General features: G+C 46.1%; 1 protein-coding gene across 4 annotated transcripts in view; it reads right to left on the reverse strand.

Annotated features, from left to right (window-relative positions):
* Positions 1-4278: 4278 nt before the first annotated feature.
* GAPVD1 (GTPase activating protein and VPS9 domains 1) overlaps positions 4279-21301 on the reverse strand; it is a 30093-nt gene continuing 13070 nt past the window's right edge. For 2 of the 4 annotated variants that reach the window (XM_074923553.1, XM_074923551.1), the window contains 19 exons: positions 20768-20834; positions 19709-19834; positions 19106-19279; positions 18666-18806; positions 17953-18087; positions 17275-17394; positions 16718-16795; positions 16227-16594; positions 15612-15699; positions 14472-14552; positions 13708-13830; positions 13088-13217; positions 12583-12692; positions 11766-11925; positions 11106-11293; positions 9559-9772; positions 8901-8973; positions 7859-8056; positions 4279-7141 (listed from right to left, as the gene is read on the reverse strand). In XM_074923553.1, the coding sequence (XP_074779654.1) occupies positions 7001-7141; positions 7859-8056; positions 8901-8973; positions 9559-9772; positions 11106-11293; positions 11766-11925; positions 12583-12692; positions 13088-13217; positions 13708-13830; positions 14472-14552; positions 15612-15699; positions 16227-16594; positions 16718-16795; positions 17275-17394; positions 17953-18087; positions 18666-18806; positions 19106-19279; positions 19709-19834; positions 20768-20834 (2715 nt within the window). In that variant the 3' untranslated portion in view covers positions 4279-7000. Of the gene's footprint in view, positions 7142-7858; positions 8057-8900; positions 8974-9558; positions 9773-11105; positions 11294-11765; positions 11926-12582; positions 12693-13087; positions 13218-13707; positions 13831-14471; positions 14553-15611; positions 15700-16226; positions 16595-16717; positions 16796-17274; positions 17395-17952; positions 18088-18665; positions 18807-19105; positions 19280-19708; positions 19835-20704; positions 20835-21301 lie in introns of all 4 variants that reach the window. The other 2 variants (XM_074923552.1, XM_074923549.1) reach the window with 1 other exon arrangement.

The raw sequence follows: 21301 nt of genomic DNA on the forward strand, positions 1-21301 counted from the left end.
CCGCAAGTGCTGAGTCCTCTAAATCCCGCTGCGCAGATGGCCCCGAGCCACCTTCAGAGACACCTGGCGAGCAGAAGGACGTGTCCTGTCCTCCACCGTGGGCCGGGGAGCAAAACTGTGGGGGGCTCTAGTGCTTCTGCAGGGTCCAGGGGACCCCCCCCGACCCAGGAGATGTGTTCTGGCACAGCCACGATGCTGCCCGAGCTGAGCCCCCAGCAGAGGATTTGCCCCCGCCGGGCAGCGGGGGCCGGCACGGCTCGGCGAGCTCCCGCTCCCCTGGTAAAGGCATTGTGCTTCCACAGGGCTCGACTGGCCCAATAAAAGATTATCAGCTAAATAAAACACGAAGTGAGTGATGCCACTATGCCCTGTTGGATTGAAATTGTGTGAGCAAAGTGGTTTTCTCGGGGAGATTTATTTCCTCTGCCGGCTGCAGGCAGCCAGCCCGGCGGGGAGAATGAGCCTCTCGCTCCGAGGCCACTGCTCCCTCCTGCAGTCAGCGCTCGGCTTTTATTTCATTTTTGAGGGAATCAGAACAATAAAGGAAACACAAACAGATCTTCGCCCATCACAAAGCACAGGAGCACACGCGTGTGCACACACACGCACACTGACCCGTACACGAGCCACGTGCTCCAGCCCGGCTGCTCCAGGCCCGGTGGTGCCGCAGCCCCAAAATCCCGCCCGAAACCCGGGGCCAGGAGGGGGATCCCAGGGCTGTGGGGGTGGCTCCTGCCCCGGCTGGGACCCAGCCCCAGCTGGGACCGCGGGGCGAGGACCAGCCCCAGAGCCTGGGACGAAGCCACCAGGGACCTGCCACGCCGTAACACCAACCTCGGCGCCTGGGGTCATCAGATCCCATCCCCTCGCCGGCAGCACGGCGGAGATGGAGCCTGAAACCGCCCCCCACCTCTCCTGCCACGAGCTTCTTATCAGACACCGTCCCCCCGTAACGACCGGGCACCGGTCCCTGCTCCTGCGGTCCCTGCTCCTGCGAGCCCCGCCGGCTCGAAGCACGCCATTAGATCCCCGGTAATTGTAAATATCGCAAAGTGCTCGAGTCAGCACTCTTGCTGAATTTTGCTTTCAACATCTGCAGCCCAATAAATCTTTGTCTCCTTCAGGTGAACCGTGCTCTCCGCTCGGGCTCCAACTCCCATCCCTCAGCACCATCACGGTGGCAGCGCCGGCCGCGGCGGGGTCCCCCCGCCAGCCCCGGTCGTTACCCCACGGGGCCGCGGGGACAGGGAGGGACCCACCGGCCTCCCGGGGGCCGCGGGCAGCCCCGGCCCTGCCAGCACCGAGCGGCCGCCCTGCAGCGGCCTGGCGGCCACCGGCACCGCTCGCTTTGTGCCAAAACCCTTCTAGTCGCCAGACCTTCGCTGGGCTTTTTTTTTTTTTATTTTTAATTGTTTTCAAAACAGATTTCATGTGGTCCCAAAATGAGACCATGATTGTAAATTAAAGTGTAATTAGCCTTTACGCTTTTATATTCATTAACTCTTCTCTGTTAATGATGCAGAGGCTGGAGCACAAACCCAGCATTATGAAACCACATCCAGGAAATAAAATAGTGATTTAGATAATGGCCAGAATGTATTGCTACTTACACATAATTAAACAAATGCTCAATTTACACTTGGAAACATGAATGAATGTTGATTAACCCCAGCCCAGCGACTGCGCTGGCGCTGTGGTTACGGGGTTGTGCTGCGGTGGGGTGGGCAGCGCAGAGCAGGGCACCCGGCGCACCTGCCCGGCCCAGGTGCCGCGGCGCAGCCGGGGGGGCCCCGGTCCTGCCCGGGGTGCCCGGTGGTGCCCGGTCCTATCCAGGGTGCCCGGTGCTGCCCGGGGTGCCCGATCCTGCCCGGGGTGCCCGGGGTGCCCGTTCGCGGCTCCTCGCAGAGGCCGCGGGTCCCGAGGCGGCTTCGCCCTCGCTGCCGGCCGAGCGGGGTGCGCGGTGATGGGGGGGTCCGCCCGCCGCTCCCGCCCAGGCTTTGTCTCCCGTCCCGCTGCCCTCCAAATGTGCCAGTTACTATGGAGACGTCGCCTCTCCCGCGCAGGAGGAGCCAAACCGAGTCCACTCGCGCAGGGTAACGGTATTTTCTGCTGCAGAGCTGGGTGCGAGGAGCCCGGGCAGAGGGGCCCCCCCGCAAGGAGCCGCTGGGGCCGGGGCCGAGCGGGGTCCCCGTGGCATTTCCCGACGCCACCGAGAGCCCCGCAAAGGTGTGACCCCCCCCCCCGCAGCCCCAGCTCCGGTCGGGGCAGCCCCGGGGAGCGGGCGGGGACCCCGCGGCCGTGCCCGCACCCCAGCCGGGCGCCAGGCTGCTGCGCTGCCCCCGCTGCCCGGATCGGCCCCGGGGGTGCCGAGACCTCCGCCCCCGGGGCTGTGCGCGGCCGGTTGGCTCAACAGGCCACAATGGCTCCGTCCATCGGGGGCAGCACGGGCGCCTTTGACACAAGATAGACAATAATCGCTCCTGCTCAGAGACTTTGTAGTTCGCGGATCATTGACCTGACGGGCTGGAACAGCTCCGGAGGAGGCGGCAGCGCCCTCAGCACCTCCGCGGGGCGCAGGGCTCTCCCCAAAACACGCCCCAGCACCGGTGGGCAAAGGCCCCGGGGCCCCTGGAAGCCCCCGGCGGCGCAGCCCCCGAGGGGAAGCCCAGCGGCCCCAGCACCCCTCGAGCACCAGGGGCTGGGGCCCATCCTGCCCCTCCCCAGGGCCGCGGGCCGGAGCTCCCCTCTCCGACGGCAACTTCCAGGTATATGATTTAATGAAAGGCACAATAAGAAGTGAAACAATTAGAATTTCTGCCTCATTATCATGGTAATCTTATCAGTCGGATAATGAGGTATTAATGGAGATTTAATGTGCCTCTCATAACAGAATCCCTTGGAGAAAACACATAAGGAAATTGCTGTAAATCCACTTAATGATGGAAAGGTCCCCAAACACCATATTCCAGAGGATGAAAAATGCCGGATGCAAATGAGAGAGAATCAAGGTCAATAACACTGCGGGGAGCGAGCCGAGGGCTCGCAGCGGCCCCGCGCCCCCACCCCGGCCCCGCAGGCACCCCCGGCCCGGGTGCCGAGCTCCTCCCGTCGATGTGAACGTTCCTGAAGAAAGGAGCTGGCAGAAACACGGTACCCGGGGGGGCTTGGTCCGTCCCCTCGGGGCCCGGTCCAGGAGGGTGCATGGGCCGGGCCCACCTGAGCCGCTTGAGGTGGCCGTGGCAGCCCGCGGCTGCGTCCTCCCCTCCGGCAGGACGGCCACGCTAAAAACCCACCCAACTCCCAGCCACTGGATCCTGTTTCTTTTTGTGGGGCCGCGGGAAGGTGCGAGGCCGGAGCCGAGCGGCCACGGGGAGAGGACAGCAGGGCAGGGCCAGCAGGGCCCGGTCGCGCCGCGGCGAGGCAGAAAGACGGAAGGCAGGCGGTTAAACCTCTCCTTTTAATCAGTTTTTACAGAATAATACATTAATAATCACGTTAGAGACAAGATGGGGTTCCTGTATACAAGATTGTGCAAGCTCATTAATTTAGATTTATAAAGGCTTTACCAGTTTCAGAGAGGAGAGGCAGTACAAAGCTTTTCGATAGAGGTAAAGCACAATGAAAAGGTACGGAACACACACACTAACTCAGCGGATTAATTCTCAAGTAGTACAGGCTCAACCAAGTCACCAGCTGTTACTCCAGTTAGAGTACTCTCCCCCTCGGCCCCCGCTCTCCGCCTCGGGGACGGTGTCCGTGGCTCCGTCCGTCCGTCCGGCAGCGCGGCCCCGCCGTCCCCCCGGTGCCACGGGGACCCGCCGGGCCCGTCCGTGCCCCCCCGTCCCCCGCCGCCACCTCCCAGGCCCCAACAGAATCTGCCCCGACAGAACATCGACGCTTTGGAGCAACACGAACCAACACGCGCTCACCAGAAACTCACCGACAGCAAACAGGATCACGTTCGTGGCTTTTTTTTCCTGAAATTTATGGCAGTTACATTCAGCATTTGGTAGTATAAGGTCTTCAAAACAAAAACATTTAAACTGAAATACTTAACAGGCCACACACGTTCCCGTTCTCCTTAAAGAGGATTTATAAAAGCTTTAAAAAGGGGAATCTCGCTGAGGGTTAGGAGCCAAAAGGCCTCTCCTAGGGGTGAAGGAGCCCAGCCCTTCCCTTTCACTCCTCCACCCAAAGGACCCCCCCCTCTGGAACAGGGGAGCCCCGGGCTGCCCTCGGCTGCCAGTGACCCCCTCCCCTTCCCCAGAACCCCCCCGTCACCCTTCAGCGGCCCAAATCATCTAATTAACAGAAAGCACCAAAGCTCACAGCAGCAGGGAGCGGTTGGCTGGCGCCTTTTGGCAGCAGTTCTGTCACTTTTGGTCCTTTACGCACTCACTGTCTTCACCTTTACTATTGCACACCAAAACCTAACAACATCACTTCCTATACATGTAACTTATCATTTTAAAACAAAACGTTACGGGACACCAGGGGAAAACAGTAAGAGGACATTACAGGAAGGTTTTTTAAGTCTTTGGAAAGCCTAATTCTCTAGCTACGCCTATTGAAACTATATAAAGGACTTTCAGAGTAGGTTGAAAAAAAAAAAAAACAAACAACCAAAGGACCATCTTGCTATGAAAACTCTCAGCTCATCTGGGGCTCAATGAAACACTGGTTTTAAAATAACTAAACAGTAACAGTTAAAAAAAAAAAAAACAACCAACAAACTCCAGTTTTTTTAAAGTAATTTTCTAGGCAGAAAAACAAAGTAATAAAAACTGTGAAGGAAATGGTTCTTGCCCCTTCCATAAAGGAGAGCAAATCTGAAAGACCTGATGGTGCTGATCAAACCCTCCTTGCCAAGTCTGCAAACAGAAGCAACACGCAGGGTAATCCTCAAGTGTCTTTGTGCCTTTTTAAAGGATTGTACAAACACCCTCCTCGACTAAAACCCGAACTGCAGGACTAAAAGCACTTTCATACATCGGTCTTAACATCTCAGATATTCAAGTAATAATTAAATATTACAGGACACTTCAATATAAATAAATTTATATTGCTTTTAGATATGATCTGGCCATATCTTCAAGGGCATATTTGTGCTTCGCTGCTGAGTGTTATTGGTCAGGGCTGTGCTTGCAATATTAAGTTACATGTTCAGCACCAAAACCCCATCAAGGCTAAATAACTAGAATATTGCAATGCTACACAGACTGAGTTACCACAGTAAGGCAGATCAGAAGAATTCTGTTTCTACTGAGTATTGCTCCTCCACACAATCAAGTCTCTAATAGAGGAGAAAGACTATAAATAAAATTTAAAAAAAGTTACCATCCCACCCACTCACCTGTAATTAGTTTGGCAAAAATGCTACACTGAATTACCTATTAGAGTTCTAGAAAGTAAGCTTCTTTAATTATGCCTTGACAAGTAGCACAGCCAAATCAAGCACTTGATACTTTACATAAATTGCTCTCATTTCAATTAACCAAATGATTTTCCCAAGTACTAGCTGCTTACAGGTTTTAATCAAAATGCACCCCCCCCCCCAAAAAAAAAAAAAAAAAAAAAAAAATCAATCTTATTTTGAAAAGAATGCAAGAAAGATTTTGTTTTCTTTACCACTCACAGACACACCAAGTCTTAACACATCCCCCGGTCAGAAGTGCAATGAACACTCTGGGAAGAGCAAGAAATAATACTGACATGAAAAAGTGAAATGCTCGCTGTCCTTTTTCACCGTAATTCTAGCTAAAAAAGAACAGCGAGGGCTTATATACAGGTAACAACCACTGGCCGTTACTCATGAAAAATCCATGTGGTGTTGTGCATAAAAACTTCTTTAAATTGATAATTGTCAGTTTAAGGTAAAGGTGGGGTGAGAAATCTATAAAACACCCTGAACTGATGTCATGATATGTTTCATAAAGAACAGTGTTATATTTGAAAATATTTTATATGAACAGTAAAACTTGCACTGCTGCATAGCAGACAACACGAAGAACATTTAGTAAAAACATTCACTGAAACCCCTGGCATATGTATTTAATGTCACTAATCAAAATATATATTACAGTCCAAGGTTCTGTTAAGGTTCTCTGTTTGGGGTTTGTACAGTATACACAATATCTCAGAAAAAATATTACAGTAAGGTATTTTATTTCTTCTTTTTTATATTAGACTTATCTATTGTAACTTACAGTCCCTCTCCTCTATATATCCAAACCTTTGTAACACCCTAATGCCCTAGCCAAAAAGTGTTTAGCTACCTAATAAGCCCTATTATAAATTCCAGTTTTAGAAATTTCAGTAATTTTAATTACATTTTAATAAATAGTTCAGTTTGCCCTTTTTTCATCTTAGCCTTTCGAGGAAGTCCTTTCATTACCACAACACAGTATGTCACAACCTGTTAGAGGTCAGAGAGGCTTTTGCTTGTTTATTCAAAGGATAAGGAGTCCAAAGAGAATTGCAATGCATTAAATATAGTTATATAATATTTACACTGTCCTCTCAGATTTTAGATTTAGGTGAAACAGAATTGATAACTAATGTCAGCTACTACAAACTTTCAGTGTGGCTGGTGTTTATTAAGAAAAGGTGTATTAAGCTAGAAAGTATACTAAGTGGTTGCCCTGATTCTTCTTGTTTCGGTTTTCTATTAGAAATTAAATGAAGTGAATTATTGACGTGAGTAAGAGTTCAGGAAGAGGGGTGGTGGAAAAAGCGTCAAGAATTTTCTGCATGTTTTGAGATTCCAAAATACCTGAAAACTGTGGTCCCTTTTGCAGTGCCAGTATCTACAGGGGAGAAAAACGCAACCGAAAGAGGAAAAATCTGTTAAATTAATTTGATTAGTAAAGGTGTGTTTTAAAATGCCTCAATTCTGTACAGTATTATACAAGGAAAGTCTCTTCTTCAGCTTTTGCAGCTGTTGTACATTCTTTCAGACTCTTCTTCTGCTAACAGTCTGCCCATACATGTGCTGTTTGAGTTACTTGCGATCATCAATAGTTTTAATGAATTCAACTGCTGCTGTGAACTGCATCCACCAGTACGATTCTTCTCCAGATAAACAGTTGGCATAGAAACTACTAATGTACTGAACAGTGGACAGCAAGCAAGGTGGATTTGCCTGAGGGTTAAAGAAGAAAGAGATACTCACAGCTTGTTTGCAAAGCTAAACATAACACATTGCAAGATACAGAGCAGAAAAATACAATTCTATTTGTGCAGGGCTCCTCACACGTCCCGACACGTGGTAACCTAACGGATCTGTAGGGAACCGACTGTTCACCCAGACCAGCGCCCTTCACACACTCAGAAAGGCGTCAGACCCGAGGAAAGGAGCAGTTTTCCAACAAGGGAAAACGATTAGCAGGCCGAGAGAAAGAAGGGTAACGCTGGCAAGATCCATAAAAGTCATCAGGGGTTTCGAGCCACGGCAACGCCTGTTGTTTTCGCATCTTACACACGCCAGAGCGCTCTCCAAAGGCTCACATGACAAAAAAGGTCAGCAGCACAATGCCAGCCAGTCCTAGGGTGGCTCTCGGTGCTGGGCCAGCGGGAAGCAGGCACAGATGACAGGCGCGGGTGGATGTACCTCAAAACCCCCACTCCGCACACAACATCTGCACCCCAATTCCCCGGGTTCCAAATGCAAAGTTTTGCTTGGATTCAAAATCCGTACCTGTGACCGTATTTCTGATGTTTCTAATTAAACCTGCTGAATTAGATCTGGTTTTGAGTCTAGCATGCTCCCAGCTACCCAAATGCGTTATTTTTCTGCCTAAACTTTGCTCATTTATTACAAGAATCAGCTGGGGCTCGTGATCTTTGCAAATGAACTCACCTTTATGAGGACAAAGACCAGAACAGGAACAAAATCATCTGCCCCAGGTACTGAATCTTCATTTGCCAGACTAAGCAGGTTCATGATGGTTGAGCACATTCGCAGGATGCACTGTACTTTGTCTCGGGGGGTTTTGTAAGCGCTTATTGTGCGGATTTCAGACTGTGCAGATGGCCACGGTGCCTCCCGGAGATATACCTAGGAAAAAAACCCAACACGCTGCCAGTTCTTGTTTGTCCAAGCTACTACTGTGCACCACAGAGAATCTGAAGTACCAGAGTCTCACAAGCAGGAGCAAGGCTCCAGAGAAACGGGAAGCTTCAAGTCAAGACGGTTACATTACACACACAGTGAAGGTGGCTTCCTGCTGTGTTGTAATGAAAAACTACAAGGAGGCAGCACTCTAAGGTGCAGCTGACATAATTAGCCTGTGTTTCTTCCCCCCTTCTCCAGCACACCGTTGCAAGTGACAGTAGAGCTGGAGGCCTCAGTCCTCCTGATCAGCAGCTCTGTGAACACTCACCATTTTGAGTCATGCAGTGCTGAAGGGAGAAGGAGGAAGGCTGCAAACATCCAGCCTCTGACAGACACCTTAAGCCTACCAACCTTTTAGTTATCCTATTAACCATGAGGAAAGTGAAAGCACTGGGCAGATTCACAGATCTGCAAGGTTCCGTTCATTCTGGCTGGTTCAGAAAGTTAACCTGACAGCTGCAAAGCACAGCTATGGCATACGAATCACATTAGAAGCAGAAAGGATTCAAATCTTGTCTTCAGAAACAAATGATCAGAAAGTTACTGCATCTTAGTGCAGTGTAGGATTAGTTCTTAAATGTCCCTATCAGGACAGGGGTGGCTAAATCAGGAAAAAACAGATTTGGAAGGATCACTCATGGGTACAGCGTATTTCTCCTGCAGGATATTTCAGCTGTCAGATAGAAGAGCAATGCTTCTCAGTGCAAAACAAAGCAGCCCCTCTCCCCATCCCAGACACAAGCACCCCAACACACGCACAGAACTGAAGGAAAGGAGAAGCTGTTACCTCAGGTATCTGAAGTGCTTTGTGGTTTGCAGTCACTACTTTCGATAACCTCTGTATGTGCTCATGAAGGACCCTGGAAACAAACACACAAACCAGGAGTGAAAAGCAGGCAGCAGGCAGGCTGTAGCCCCCTGGGGTTTCCACCAGTTTGAAGTCTGGCACTACAGGAGAGCTCTTCAGGAACGCAGACAACGGTGATGGACCTGCAGCTAAGGGGCAGGAGGCCAGCAGGAGACACAGAGGAGTCTGCCACAGAGTCACATCCAACCGCACAGCCAGGAGAGCACTCAAACAGCACGTTCTAAACCACAAAAACCCCAAATCCCCAAACACCTGGAAAGTACTGTGCCAAAACAGACAGCGGGAGGAGTCCCGAAGCAGATTTCGATCACTCTCAGCATACACACTTGCAGACCTGAAAGTCTGTGTCCCAAGTCATTACACATACAATTACTCCGTCCTAACAGTTTGTTGCAGACACAAACTTTCGTACGTGATGCCAAGGCACTTCCTTGTTCTTTTACAAAGCGTTCTGAAAGAAAACCTGAGTTTGTACGGCACGGCTAGCTTAGTCAAATCTGTCACGTGAAGACCGCACAGCTTCCAGCTGCACCAACTGCAAAGGAGAAACCAGGAACTTCAAACTACATCAACTTACTGGTCACGCAAAATATCTCCATCCTGATTAGGGTAGAACGCCAGTTTGAAAATACGATTCATCACACTGCGTTCTATGGCTAATTGTGCATCCTGGAGCTGTTCTTCACTGGCGTTCTGCCATATGGCATCCTGAGCCATAGCCCCATACAGGAACTGAAGAAAATCCTCAACTTGGGCTGTTTTATCATCCGCTGCCGTGAGTTTCTGGAAATCTGATAGAAAGTAAAGAGAGAGAGAACATTCAGGTAAGAAAAAAAAAAAAATATATTTCTGATAGATTCTGGGCTCCTCTTTCCAGAAAAACCTTCAGGCTTCTTGCCAGGCAGCACTGAGACTCTGTTTTGCCCACACCCCAATAAGGGAAATACAAGCAGGAAGACTGGAAATAAATAGAGGAATTAAAGGAAAAGCATATAGAACACATTTAGCAAAGCATATGGTCAAAACACCCCACTTGTTACTGTGTTAATCACTTCCTCTGCAGTACCAGCTCCGCCGCCGCCTTCCCAGCCACCCCCAGAGATAACCCCCAGAACAGCCCCTACAGCAGGCGGCTGTCAGAGGCTGAAAGGGTGGGGGGCACAGGGGGAGGGATCAGAAAACCCCCGTGTACCACCACCCTGCCCTTATTAAGTATGCACAGTCACAACATTCGTATTTATCTACCAAATACAGGAGGAGTGACGCGGGCAGGGTAATGCAGCGTGTCCAAACCACCGGCCGTGCATCCGCCCCGTATTTATAGCAGCCTGTGCCAGGAGACAACTGCCACTGCCACCTGCCAGCAGCCCCAGTGCCACAGCTGCCAACTGCTCCTTTAGACCATCCAGAAATAGCGCTCTCTGTCCGGTGAAAGGGCTTTAACTCCTTCCTGGGTCACTGAACCTACTTACCAGAACTATAATCCCAGTACGTATCAGTTCTAATATTAATTCCAGCCTATTCAGGCACATTTAGTATGCAGCACTACGTGCTCCAGGAGCAAAAAGTGATTCCAAATTTCCTATGTACTGCATTAAGTCACGTATGTGCATAGGGAACTTAGAAACACGTTTGCTTTAAGTGACTCTGAGGCAGTTGCCTTCCTGGTGCCGTTATCCCTTGTGCTGTGACAGTTTTGAATCTCTGATTTGGTTCATACTACCTCTATCCCCCGTATCTTCTAAGGTGCTACCACAGGTTCTGTACTGAGGACTGAATGCTGCAACTTATCATTTATCAGTCGATCTAAAATAACTAGCAGTATTCAAGCTTCTTCCATGGGGCAGATGCCAGATAACATGGTTTAACGTAACTTTTTAGGCCAAGTGAGGCAAATTACCTTAATTCTCTGAGCCCATGAAACATGCAGACCATGGTTTAGCTGCCACAAAATACTGTTAAATCACAGTAATCTGTCTGTCTATTTGAGCCATTAATTTACCAGCTGAAATTAAAACCATTTTAATAGTCTTCTCAGATCAGAAGCTGTATTTTAAAACATTAACCCGAGCCCCCATCTAAATACGGAGTGAAGGAATATTCCACGGTCTGCATTAAACTTACCTTGAATAAACTCCCTTATTTTCTTTTCTTTGCTCTCTAGCAGTAATCTCACACACACTGTGGTGAAGTATCTGTTGGCCACTTCTTTATCTCGCAGCACTCTCTGCAACAGCCTTTCCAAGTGTGCTTGTGTCGTCTGCAGGCCTTGGCGACATCGAGTTAAATAAGCAATATATGGAGCTCTCTTCCTAAAATAAAGAGTGCTCTGCATTAGATCCATAATAAAGATAGAGGATAATAGCTTTACAAACTGTTGAGTTTGTAGTGCAAGAGGAATCTTCAATTTTAAAACAAAGATAATGCCTGAATTAGGAAGTTCCATCTCATACAGATTTCTCTGCCTGAATTCACTGCCCTTGCAGCACTCCAGAATGCTAGACTAAACCAAATCCCAAACAGCATCTCTTGTGTGTTAGAGCTGAACATCAGCCACAAATTGACTTCACCTGAGTTTATTACTATCTGGAGTGACTTAAGGTCCAAGCTTTTTTAAGCCATTTGCAGATAGGTGAGACAATTTCATCATTCTGTGGGGAAGCAGAGATGTAATAACCCGATCTGGTAAAGTACAATTTAAACCAAAAGGGATCTTCTCAATCTGCCAGTGAATAAATATATGCATTTGGAAAGCCATTAATAATAATATACTGAACAAGCTACCTGTAGTCCTCTGCAATAGATGCCAGCAGCTTTCGACAGGTCCTGTTATCAAAGCGGCTTACACAGCGCATTGTCTCCTGCAGCTGGGCCATCAAGTTCTTGTCTTGGAGGTTAATAGCTTCAGCTAGCTGAACTTTCAAGAAGCACACAATTTCATTATCTAATAAAGAACAAGGGAAAACGATTAAGGAAAAGAAATGTAGGCATGACGAAAAGAAAACTCGTTTTTGAATATGGGAAACACGTAACAGTTCACAACAAAACTCCTGTACGTTGGGCAATGAATGTGATTTTAAAAACAATTTAGTAAGTCTTTTTGAATTTTCCAGATATCAAGGGATAAGTTTTCATATCACTAGCTTATTTAGTATTTAGAACCATTCTGAAACGTGAAGAGGACCAGAGAAGGTGACAAATTCACCTGTCTGCAAATGAACCCGGAATGAACGGAGGGACGCAAACACGAGACACACAGACTACGTCAGTGGAGTCAGTAAATCACTCTAGTTGCTCTGTTAGTACTGTAACACAGTTCCCAACGGTACAGGCATTTCAGGAGTCTATGCCACAGCTTCAGACTCTACCTGCACCGTAGCTGAGATACTTCATTACAAAAAAATCAGACCAGATGTATTGGGCAGGTTTGTTCGTGGAGTGAGAAAGAAAACACCGCGGGGGGGGGCAAAAGGTGGCCCATGCCTTCTGTATCTGTGCCAAGCAGAAGCTGCCGTAAATGGTGCAGCACAAGTGCCATTAGGTGGGCGAGAGGAAGAAACACATACAGTGCAAAATATCTGTACGTATGAAGAACATTTACCCTCAGGGTCCGTGTGGTCTGGCAGACCATTCCTTGTTGAATGTGTCAACATCGGGAAGGCAACAGAATCTGCTGAACAAAGAGCCAATCTCAATTTCTTCTTTGCATCCCTTAAAGAGGAAAAATATTTTCTTAACAAAGTTGCTGCAAGGTCTGCTTCTTCAATAAACAGTCTTTACTTTTTTTTTTTTTTTTTTAAATACTGCCTAAAAGTTAATTAACACAATTTTAATATACCAATGTTGTCAAGACTTTAGAGTATCAGTTGTTTTGATACAGCCCCCAGACCAGTTTTAAAGGAATTCTCCTGAACGCTGAATTGCTCTGTTTGTGGTTACAACATGCCCCCTTCATCAGTGGAAATATGACAGTTTGAGATGCTTAAAACTAAAAGCATGTAAAAATTCACAACTGACCCGTATTAAGATTTTTGCAGGAACCAATCACGTGACTTCAGCTTTTAATTCTACTTTGTGGGTAAGACTGAACCTGCAAACGTATTTACCTATAGGAGAAAGCAGAACTCTGTGGCTGTGCTACTTGACTCGCAGAGTCTGGGAGGTCATCTGCAGACATGTTCTGCAAAGCCTCGTCACGTGGAGAGTCATGCATACTCTCACCATCCCCAATAGCCTCTATGGAAATGAAAAAAACAACATTACACTTGAAGAGAGGAGTCAGAAGAAGCAGCTGGACTTAATATTCTGTATTTTCTTCCTGTTACTCTAAGATCAGGAAGGGGGGAGCGCAGACAGCAAACCAACCAACTTGTTCTGAATAAGTGAAAAAAGTATATTGAAAATATACGGTCTGCAAGTCACTAAGAAGAAATCTCATCAGTTTTGGAAGGCAGTACACTTCTTCAGCATGCATGAAACACAAACCAAAACCGGTAAGAGCTGTGCTATTCACAACCAGCTGCTTCAGTGGCAGTGTGAAAGAAGACTGGGAATACTGATTTAATTCCCAGTCTCTGAGGGACTGACTCACAGAATACTCGATGAAATGTTCCTGGTTTAGGGCTCAAATTGTTCAGCTGTTAGCACTAACACTGCTCTAGAAGACTGAAGTGGTTTTAAGGAGGAGAAACTATGTTGGTGATGATTATAAAAGCCAGGTCCTCACCCGCACCGTCATAGTTTACTATGGCTCCTTCACTCGGACTGGTTCTCTTAATTGCATTCCTGTACTTGTCCAGAATGTCCTCTGCAGCTTGTGCCTGTGCGCTGAGCCTTGGGCTGGGATCGTCTGAAAAGACCATTGAACACAACAGGAGTTAATCCTGTGTTCTGCCAACTGAACGAAAATACCAAAACTTAGACCTCCACATCTGGACTCTGTTTTAAGCCACGACAAACAATAGCTGCTTGTGCTCCACGTAGCCACAATTCAAACATACTTATAAAGTCTGAAGCAAAAGCAGAAAGAAAAGTACAATGAAAGTGAACAAATAAAGCCAGATCCTTAGCATATTTATACTGTATACACAATTGGTTCTTGTATATTTGAAGACTTCTAGAAATGATTAGGCAAACAGAAAGCTAAACACCCAGGTGGAAATCATGTTTAATTTAGCACTTAAGTAATTATTACAGGAACGTGTCTGCAGCTATCCTTACAGCTCAGCTATGACAAGGACGTGAGCTTTATAATGAGAAAAAAAAAAAAAAGAGTGAAGACAGTACTACACATATTAACAGAAGCATGACAATTTAAAAACAGTCTTCAAGCCAAAAAGTCTTTATTCACTTTCTTATCCAGAAAGCCAGTCATGAACATCATGCACATTAACTACAGTAGTGTACCCCTTCGTGCAAGAGATACTTGGTGGCACTCTGGAGCTCAAGAGGGCATGTTACGAGAGGAAATGACTGTGACTATTCACGTACCTTGAAGCGTTGAGTATCTGTCAGGCACCATGTCGTCTTTGTCCTTTTCTTGTTTTTCTTTCTTCCTAAATGGAATAGGAGCTGAAAATGCAAGGTACCTTATCAAAGACTGTTCTGAGATAATGGCCAGATTGAAGAAACTTTGAGGAAGTGGCTAATGCAGAAGTTTGTCATCAAATAAACATCAATAAAAGCGTAAGTCTCTCTGCGGGGCGGAACAGAACTGGATTGTCATTTAACAGACTCGCTACCACGAGCCAGGCAGAAGAGTTTTGCCTTCCAGGTACAGCACGCTTTAGGCAACTACTAGCCAAGGGAGTCAGGTAGCCTCCCATTTTTATTTATGTATTTATTTATTCTTCAGTTTGGCCAATAGCCCTAAGTCAAATAGCATCATAACGACATGAATCTTTTCTGGCAACTCGTCCACTCCAGTAAGTTTAGGGAGAAGATGCAAAGCCAGCACATTGTGAAACGGGAAAGCAAACAAAGTGGTGTTAAAATACTATAAAATTATCTCAAGTCACACAGAGCCTGCAAGGATTGCATTGGTTCTTTTCTAACTGTTTTTAAAAAAGCCAGGAATATTTAATATTGCACACGTTGTTCCATCCTCAGCTGTCATTACTCACTGCATGAAAGCCAAATATTACCTTGAACAAGCTTCGCTTCGTAAATAGCCAAAGTCTAATTTCCACTCACGCCGTGTGGCAAGAGCTGTCTAAGTCACCCAAAGCCATCCCCAGAGGGCCCAGGCTCGCTCTCAGGGGAGCTGCAATGAAGTTCCTACCACACAGCTACGGAGTGAGCGGCCTCACAGAAGGCTTCCAAGGTTACCGGATGATTCGGATAACACAATGCCCGACCAAATTCCTTTCAGCTTACACACCTCTTCACAGGTATTGCATACTTGGTATTGCAAGAATTCTCTCTTTACTGCAACACTTGCAATTTTATAAATAAGAACGCTTTATTTATCAAAATTAAACAGGACAGCTCTTACTCTGTAACAACTCTACGTCACTCTGGTCAGCTTTTCAAAGCCAAACCGTAAAAACTTTCCATAAAAGTGACTAAAGATATAACACAGGCAGCGTGTACTCTTAGCAAAGTTCCAAAACCTGACAGACATGATCCTACCTCTGGGCATGGCAGACACAAAACGCTTCTTCCACCAGGGCTTGTTTCTGTCAGACTTCTCATCATCACTGTCTTTTCGTTCTTCAATCTGTACAAGGACAGAGTCTACATCTGAGCATCTACCACATCAAGCGTAAAGACAAAATTTCTCCTCAACATCGGGTTATGCTATATTGACTGTAAAACCAGAACTACGGCAGAGCACAGAGAGGCAGAGCAGATTTCATTAGAAATATCCCTCCTGAAGAGGGCAGCCTATAAATGCAAAACCAAAGACATGAAGAAACTCAGGTTTCACTTATTTCTTCTTTAAAGAAAATTACTTTTCAGGGTGCGGCAGTGTTTTAAATTTAAACCCTAAAACAAACGTCTTTCTGAAGTCCCACTAAATTAAGTAAAGCTCATCCAGGCAATTTAACAGACGCCAGATTCATTTAAGCCACTCTGAACATCTGTAGCTTTAGCTTGTAAAACATTATTGGCCAACATTTAAAAGGTAACTAAAGTGCACTGTAATTCCTTGGCTAAACACATTTAATACCAGCTCTCTGGCATTCGATGCATGATTAAAGCGTGCAGGCTAGAAAAACAAAAAAAGATAAATAGAAGCCTTACCTCTCCCCTGGAGGAGTCTTTACTGGGAGACGAAGACGACGACTGGGATGCAGCCACCAGCACAGCGGCGCCGGGGGTCGGCATGGGGAGCTCCCTCTCCTCATTCCCAGGCCGCCTGTTCCACCCCGGGTCACTCATGGGTCTCCGCACCGAGGACACGATGTCCGAGCTCCTGCTGCGCACCAGCCTCTCGGGGTAGGAGTGTCTCTGCTTGAACGCTTCCAAATCCGTCGGGATCAAAGCGTGAGAGCCGAAGTTGGGTAACCGGGCCTCGTTACCTCCCATAGCCCCCTCCAGGATCGGTGGGTCCGGTGGTGGGTGGGAGGGTCTGGCGTAGTGTACTTTAGGCCTTACTACAGCCGAGACACCTGCGGCCATAAGCATAAAAGAAGGCACACGCATTGCTTTCAAGATTCTTCCAAATTAGAGGTACTAACACAGAAGCATTGAAAATGCCTATTTTTTAAAACTGCTTATTCTTTACAACTCACCCTCATTAGATGACAGAGGGTCAAACAATGCAAGCAAAGAGTCTGTTTGAGAAGGAGGAGATGTCAACTGACTGGCTCCTGAAATACAGAAAAAAAAAAAAAATGTTAGCGCTGTACCAGGAATTACCTACACCATAAGGAACACTGGAAAAACAGCCCTCAGCAACAAAAGTTTACAAAACTTGTATTGCAAAATGTTTTAAAAGATATTCTTATACGGAAAGACCTCTGGAGTACACTGAAAAAGAATGACATCACAAAAATGGGGAAATCCTGAGGAGCAGACCAATTCCAAAATGCAAGAGAAGAGAACAGTCGGTGTAACCTGAGCCAGGAGAAGGGATCTCAGCTCTAGTACCCAAGCTCCAGTACTATAAAGTACTGGAGTCTCTTTGTCAAACAAACACAGGGCTAGCAAATAAGGAAAATGTTAAGCTTAGCTACCAGAACTTTGAAACTGGGAGAAATGGTAAAATTTAAGATTCTACAAATGTCATTTGTGAGACTTCAGTTACTGGAGATTCTAATTCTCGTTTACAGGTAACTCACTCACTCACCGTGGGCCGTTTCATCCATGTCAGGACTTGTCACGGAGTCTTTTCCCCCGAAGTCAGAGCTACATTCTGACCGGAGATCCTCAATCTTATTAGGAATATCTTCAGATGTTGCACTAATACCTTACACATAACAAAAGAAGCATCTGTAACAGTCTGAATTTCAGAGAAAAAGGAAGCAAAAATCCTGAAGCTGTTAAAACATTTGGTGACCAATGTAATACTCAAGTCCTAACGTACAGCAGCACCTAGAGACATCATGAATTTCTACACTCCTAAATAACATTTTTTCTGCTCAACTGTTTAACATAACCATGAATACACTTTGACAACAGGCATCAGAAAGACACTTCGTCCTGTTAAATACTTTTCAGAAAAGGAAGAACTGAAGTAGACATATGCTGATTTACTTAAATAAAAACACTGCGATAATAAAACTAAATGCAAGGAAGTTGGGAGTTTCTTCCAAATCAACACTGCACTGGTGACCATTGCTACCGTAGCACAGAGTGTTCAATGCTCTGCTGCCTTTTTTATTTCTTCTGTAACACGAACAAAGAATTACCGCTTTGAAAATTCCAGAATGAGTACAGAAAGTTACGAGTGAAACACTGCACAACCAAAGCAGATGCTGGTGAGGTGCTAAGGGAGCAGCGTGTTTCCAGAGGCAACCAAACACACCTGATACAACGCTGAGGCCGGGCGTACTGGGTCGTGAACTGACCTCCCTCACATCCGTGTCATCAGATGTGCTGCCCAGCCCAGAACAGCTTTCCAGTTCTTGTAGTCTTTCCTCCTGTTTTAAGTCTGGGGCCTCTACAAAAGGGAGACAGTGAAGAGCAGAGAGAAAAAGTATCATTACTCCATGCCATGCACCCTTAATATCCACATACAGAGGGCGGGGGGGGGACGTTGACGTGGTGTTTTAAGTTCTAAGCCAACTCAACCCTTCAGCAAGTTTCCTCCCTGACAGAAGGCAGGACTGCACAGAGCACTGCTCCATCTGCACGGGCATTCTAAGAAGTCTTTACTGGTTTAAGTATTTCTTATGAGACCGGAGTATACAGTCATATCTTCACTAACCAAAGTAAACCACGATCCCAGACAGCCCTACTTAACACCACAGGGAAGGAAAGCAAACAGAAGTTTGCTCTGCAAACCGGCTCTCCCTTTTTGACCCTTAAGAGTTTCTTAATAACAGTAAATCTCTCACAATGCTTTCCATCTTCTCTCCGCCTAGGAAGAGTTTGTTCTTCCAATAATCACAAACACTAACTTAACCCTAGGATAATCATTTCTCAAGGAAAGAGAAGATGCTGCTGTTCTGCATTACACGCCTCTGGAGCGGTTCTGATTCCCACTAACGAAATAAGCAAAACCTGCCCGATTCTGACCTGAATCACTTGGTAACACCTCCACACTCCACGCCTCACTTGTGGTTTCTGATATGGTTGAACCTGTGCAGGGATCAAGCAACACGGATCCTGAACCTGGCAAACACAGCAAGCTGCCTAGCATGTTCTCTGCAGCTGCACCTGCAAAAGTAAAGCCGAAGCGTATAGCTAGATACAGGCTTCCTGAAGAGAGCTCTAACAGGAGAGAAAAACGAGAACACATTTTAAGTGTCCTTAATACTCATGAAAGACACTGTTGACAATACAGAACTGAGCAACCAAATATCATACAGGTCATGCACGCAAAATCCTCCTACAGAAAAGCTCCAGTTTAATCAATGAAAACACTTATTTAGAAAGAGAGGAGGAGGGCTCTGCAGCCTCACTATTTTAGAGCAAGCATGAAGCATTTTAACATACCAGCTGTCCCACCAAGTTACCTGCTATTTCCTGCAAACGATCTTCATCAATATTTGGATCAAAGTCACTTCCCAAGACATCTGTACTCCAAGTTTCGCTCACAGTTTCTGATATATCTCTGTCATCAGTCAACCCCATCATATCACGGATTTCAAATTTACGGAGCTTGTCATCAAGGTTATCCTGAGTTGTGGCTACATAAAAATAAAAAGTTCTCAATTTTTTCAAAGGCTTGTCCAATTACTTCTGATTGAAAAAAAAATCTGTAAGAGTACATTATAGGAAAACAACCAACCAACCAACCCTCTAATTCTGTCAGACAGTGTTTTAAAGTAAGGCCTGTCAAGCAAAACTTTACAAGCAGTTTCCTATAAAGGACTTAAGATTCAAATTTCCATGAGATTTCCATTTCCTAACAATGGACTACAAGAAGTATTTCTAGGAAAAAAAAAAACCAAACAAACAACCACAAAACAAATCCATAAATAAATGCAAGCATGATCGCACAAGGAAAACTTTTACTTATTTTTTCCTGAACTAGTCAATTTTCCAATCTTTCTCCACAGAACTTTGGCTTCACTACCTCCAGCACCCCAGGCACTCGTGTGAGAATCTGCACCTGCCTTGCTCGTGCTCCAGCAGCTGCAGCGCCTCGACCCCGTTGCTGCCGGAGGGGCCCGCGCCCAGCTCCGACACCGACTCCCCTTCCAAATCCAGAGACGACACCGAGTTGGAGCGATTGGAAGGGCCTGTGAAAACACATTTCACTGTAGATCAGATTTGAGCAACAGTTCCTAAATATGCAACATTAACTATCCAGGACACGATTAACTAGGAAGGAGAAAAGAAATGAAGTAGCAGTTCCAATATAAGATGCTGACTTGATGAAGTAAATGTGCATTTGCTCTACTCTTGATCCTTTTTCTACAGATACTTAACCAGCACCATGACCTGTACTTCCCATGTTTAGAGTACCATACTAACTATAATAATCTACAAACACATGACCAGAAATGGCTGGAATCTCACCATTACCATACTTAACCGCAACTAAAAAGTCAATAAAGGTTTTGCCATTAGTTTATTTGTCCATGAATTCGTTTTCTTCTTTTGAGGAAAGAGCGAGCAAAAGCTCAATAATGGAAGTTACACAAAACAATGTGTGCTGAGTGATCTGTACCAACCTCTTCAATCCCACAAATCAACCTGTGCTTTGTTGTGTCTGAGGTTCATATAAAGGAACTGTCCAGAGTCCAGAAACTATTCTGAGATATGTAAGAGCATATTAAAACATGACAAAAAACGAGTCTGAGTAGTCTAGATTAGATTATCTCAATGATTAGTACTACGTTTAAGTTTGAAAACAAAAAATAAATCCGTTTTCTCCCTCTTTTTTTTTTTTTTTTAAGTTTTTTTAATTCCTAATTCTCAGACTCAGTTATGCCTTTGCTGGTCAAAATTGAGCTCCAGACCTTTTTCTCTGAATGGCTCTCAGGGTCAAATAGCACAGTCTTCAAAATGGGAAAGATGACATGTTGTGTTTAACAGAAGTTCCTTTTACAGTTAAGGAAAAAAAAAAAAAGGGACGAAACTTCTTCAAGACTTAAGTAGCCCTTCACCTTCAGATATTCCTTCCAGATTATCACTGCAGAGGGAAAAGCGCAAGGTTTTATCAGGTTTACCATGGAGTTTGTTTTCATCAACGGGGACATCTCCTTGTCCGCCATCTGCAAGCTGCATATTTAAGACCTGGAGAGTGGAGGAAAGAAACAAGACTTCCTTAAAACCATCTATTTTTCAGATAATTACACAGTAAACAGAACATTGCACGCATTTTTTGCATTTTCTTCCCTACGTGTTAATGACACAATCAAATTTCTAACATTCTGTTGGAAAAAAAAGACAGCCATCTCCAAAGTTAGAGCTTGGAGGGAATGTAGGTAACCAAGATGTGAACATAAGGCAAGTCCTGATAATAACGGAGCCACCAGCTCCCTCATCACCCCAGCAGACTGCTATAATATGGAGATGGATGGTTAGGAGGCTGCAGAAGGAGATAACCCAAACTACCAGGCAAGGCTGCAGAGGTGAAAGCAGCAGCTGTGCCAGCTCGCAGGCATTTGGGGCAACACAACCACAGCTCCACTCTCACAAGGAGCTGGGCCTCTGCCCCCCAAGTCTGAGCTGCCCGAAATGTCAGGATCAGCGTTCCAGTT

The sequence above is a fragment of the Athene noctua genome, chromosome 20 (assembly GCF_965140245.1).
Source record: "Athene noctua chromosome 20, bAthNoc1.hap1.1, whole genome shotgun sequence".
NCBI lineage: Eukaryota > Metazoa > Chordata > Aves > Strigiformes > Strigidae > Athene > Athene noctua.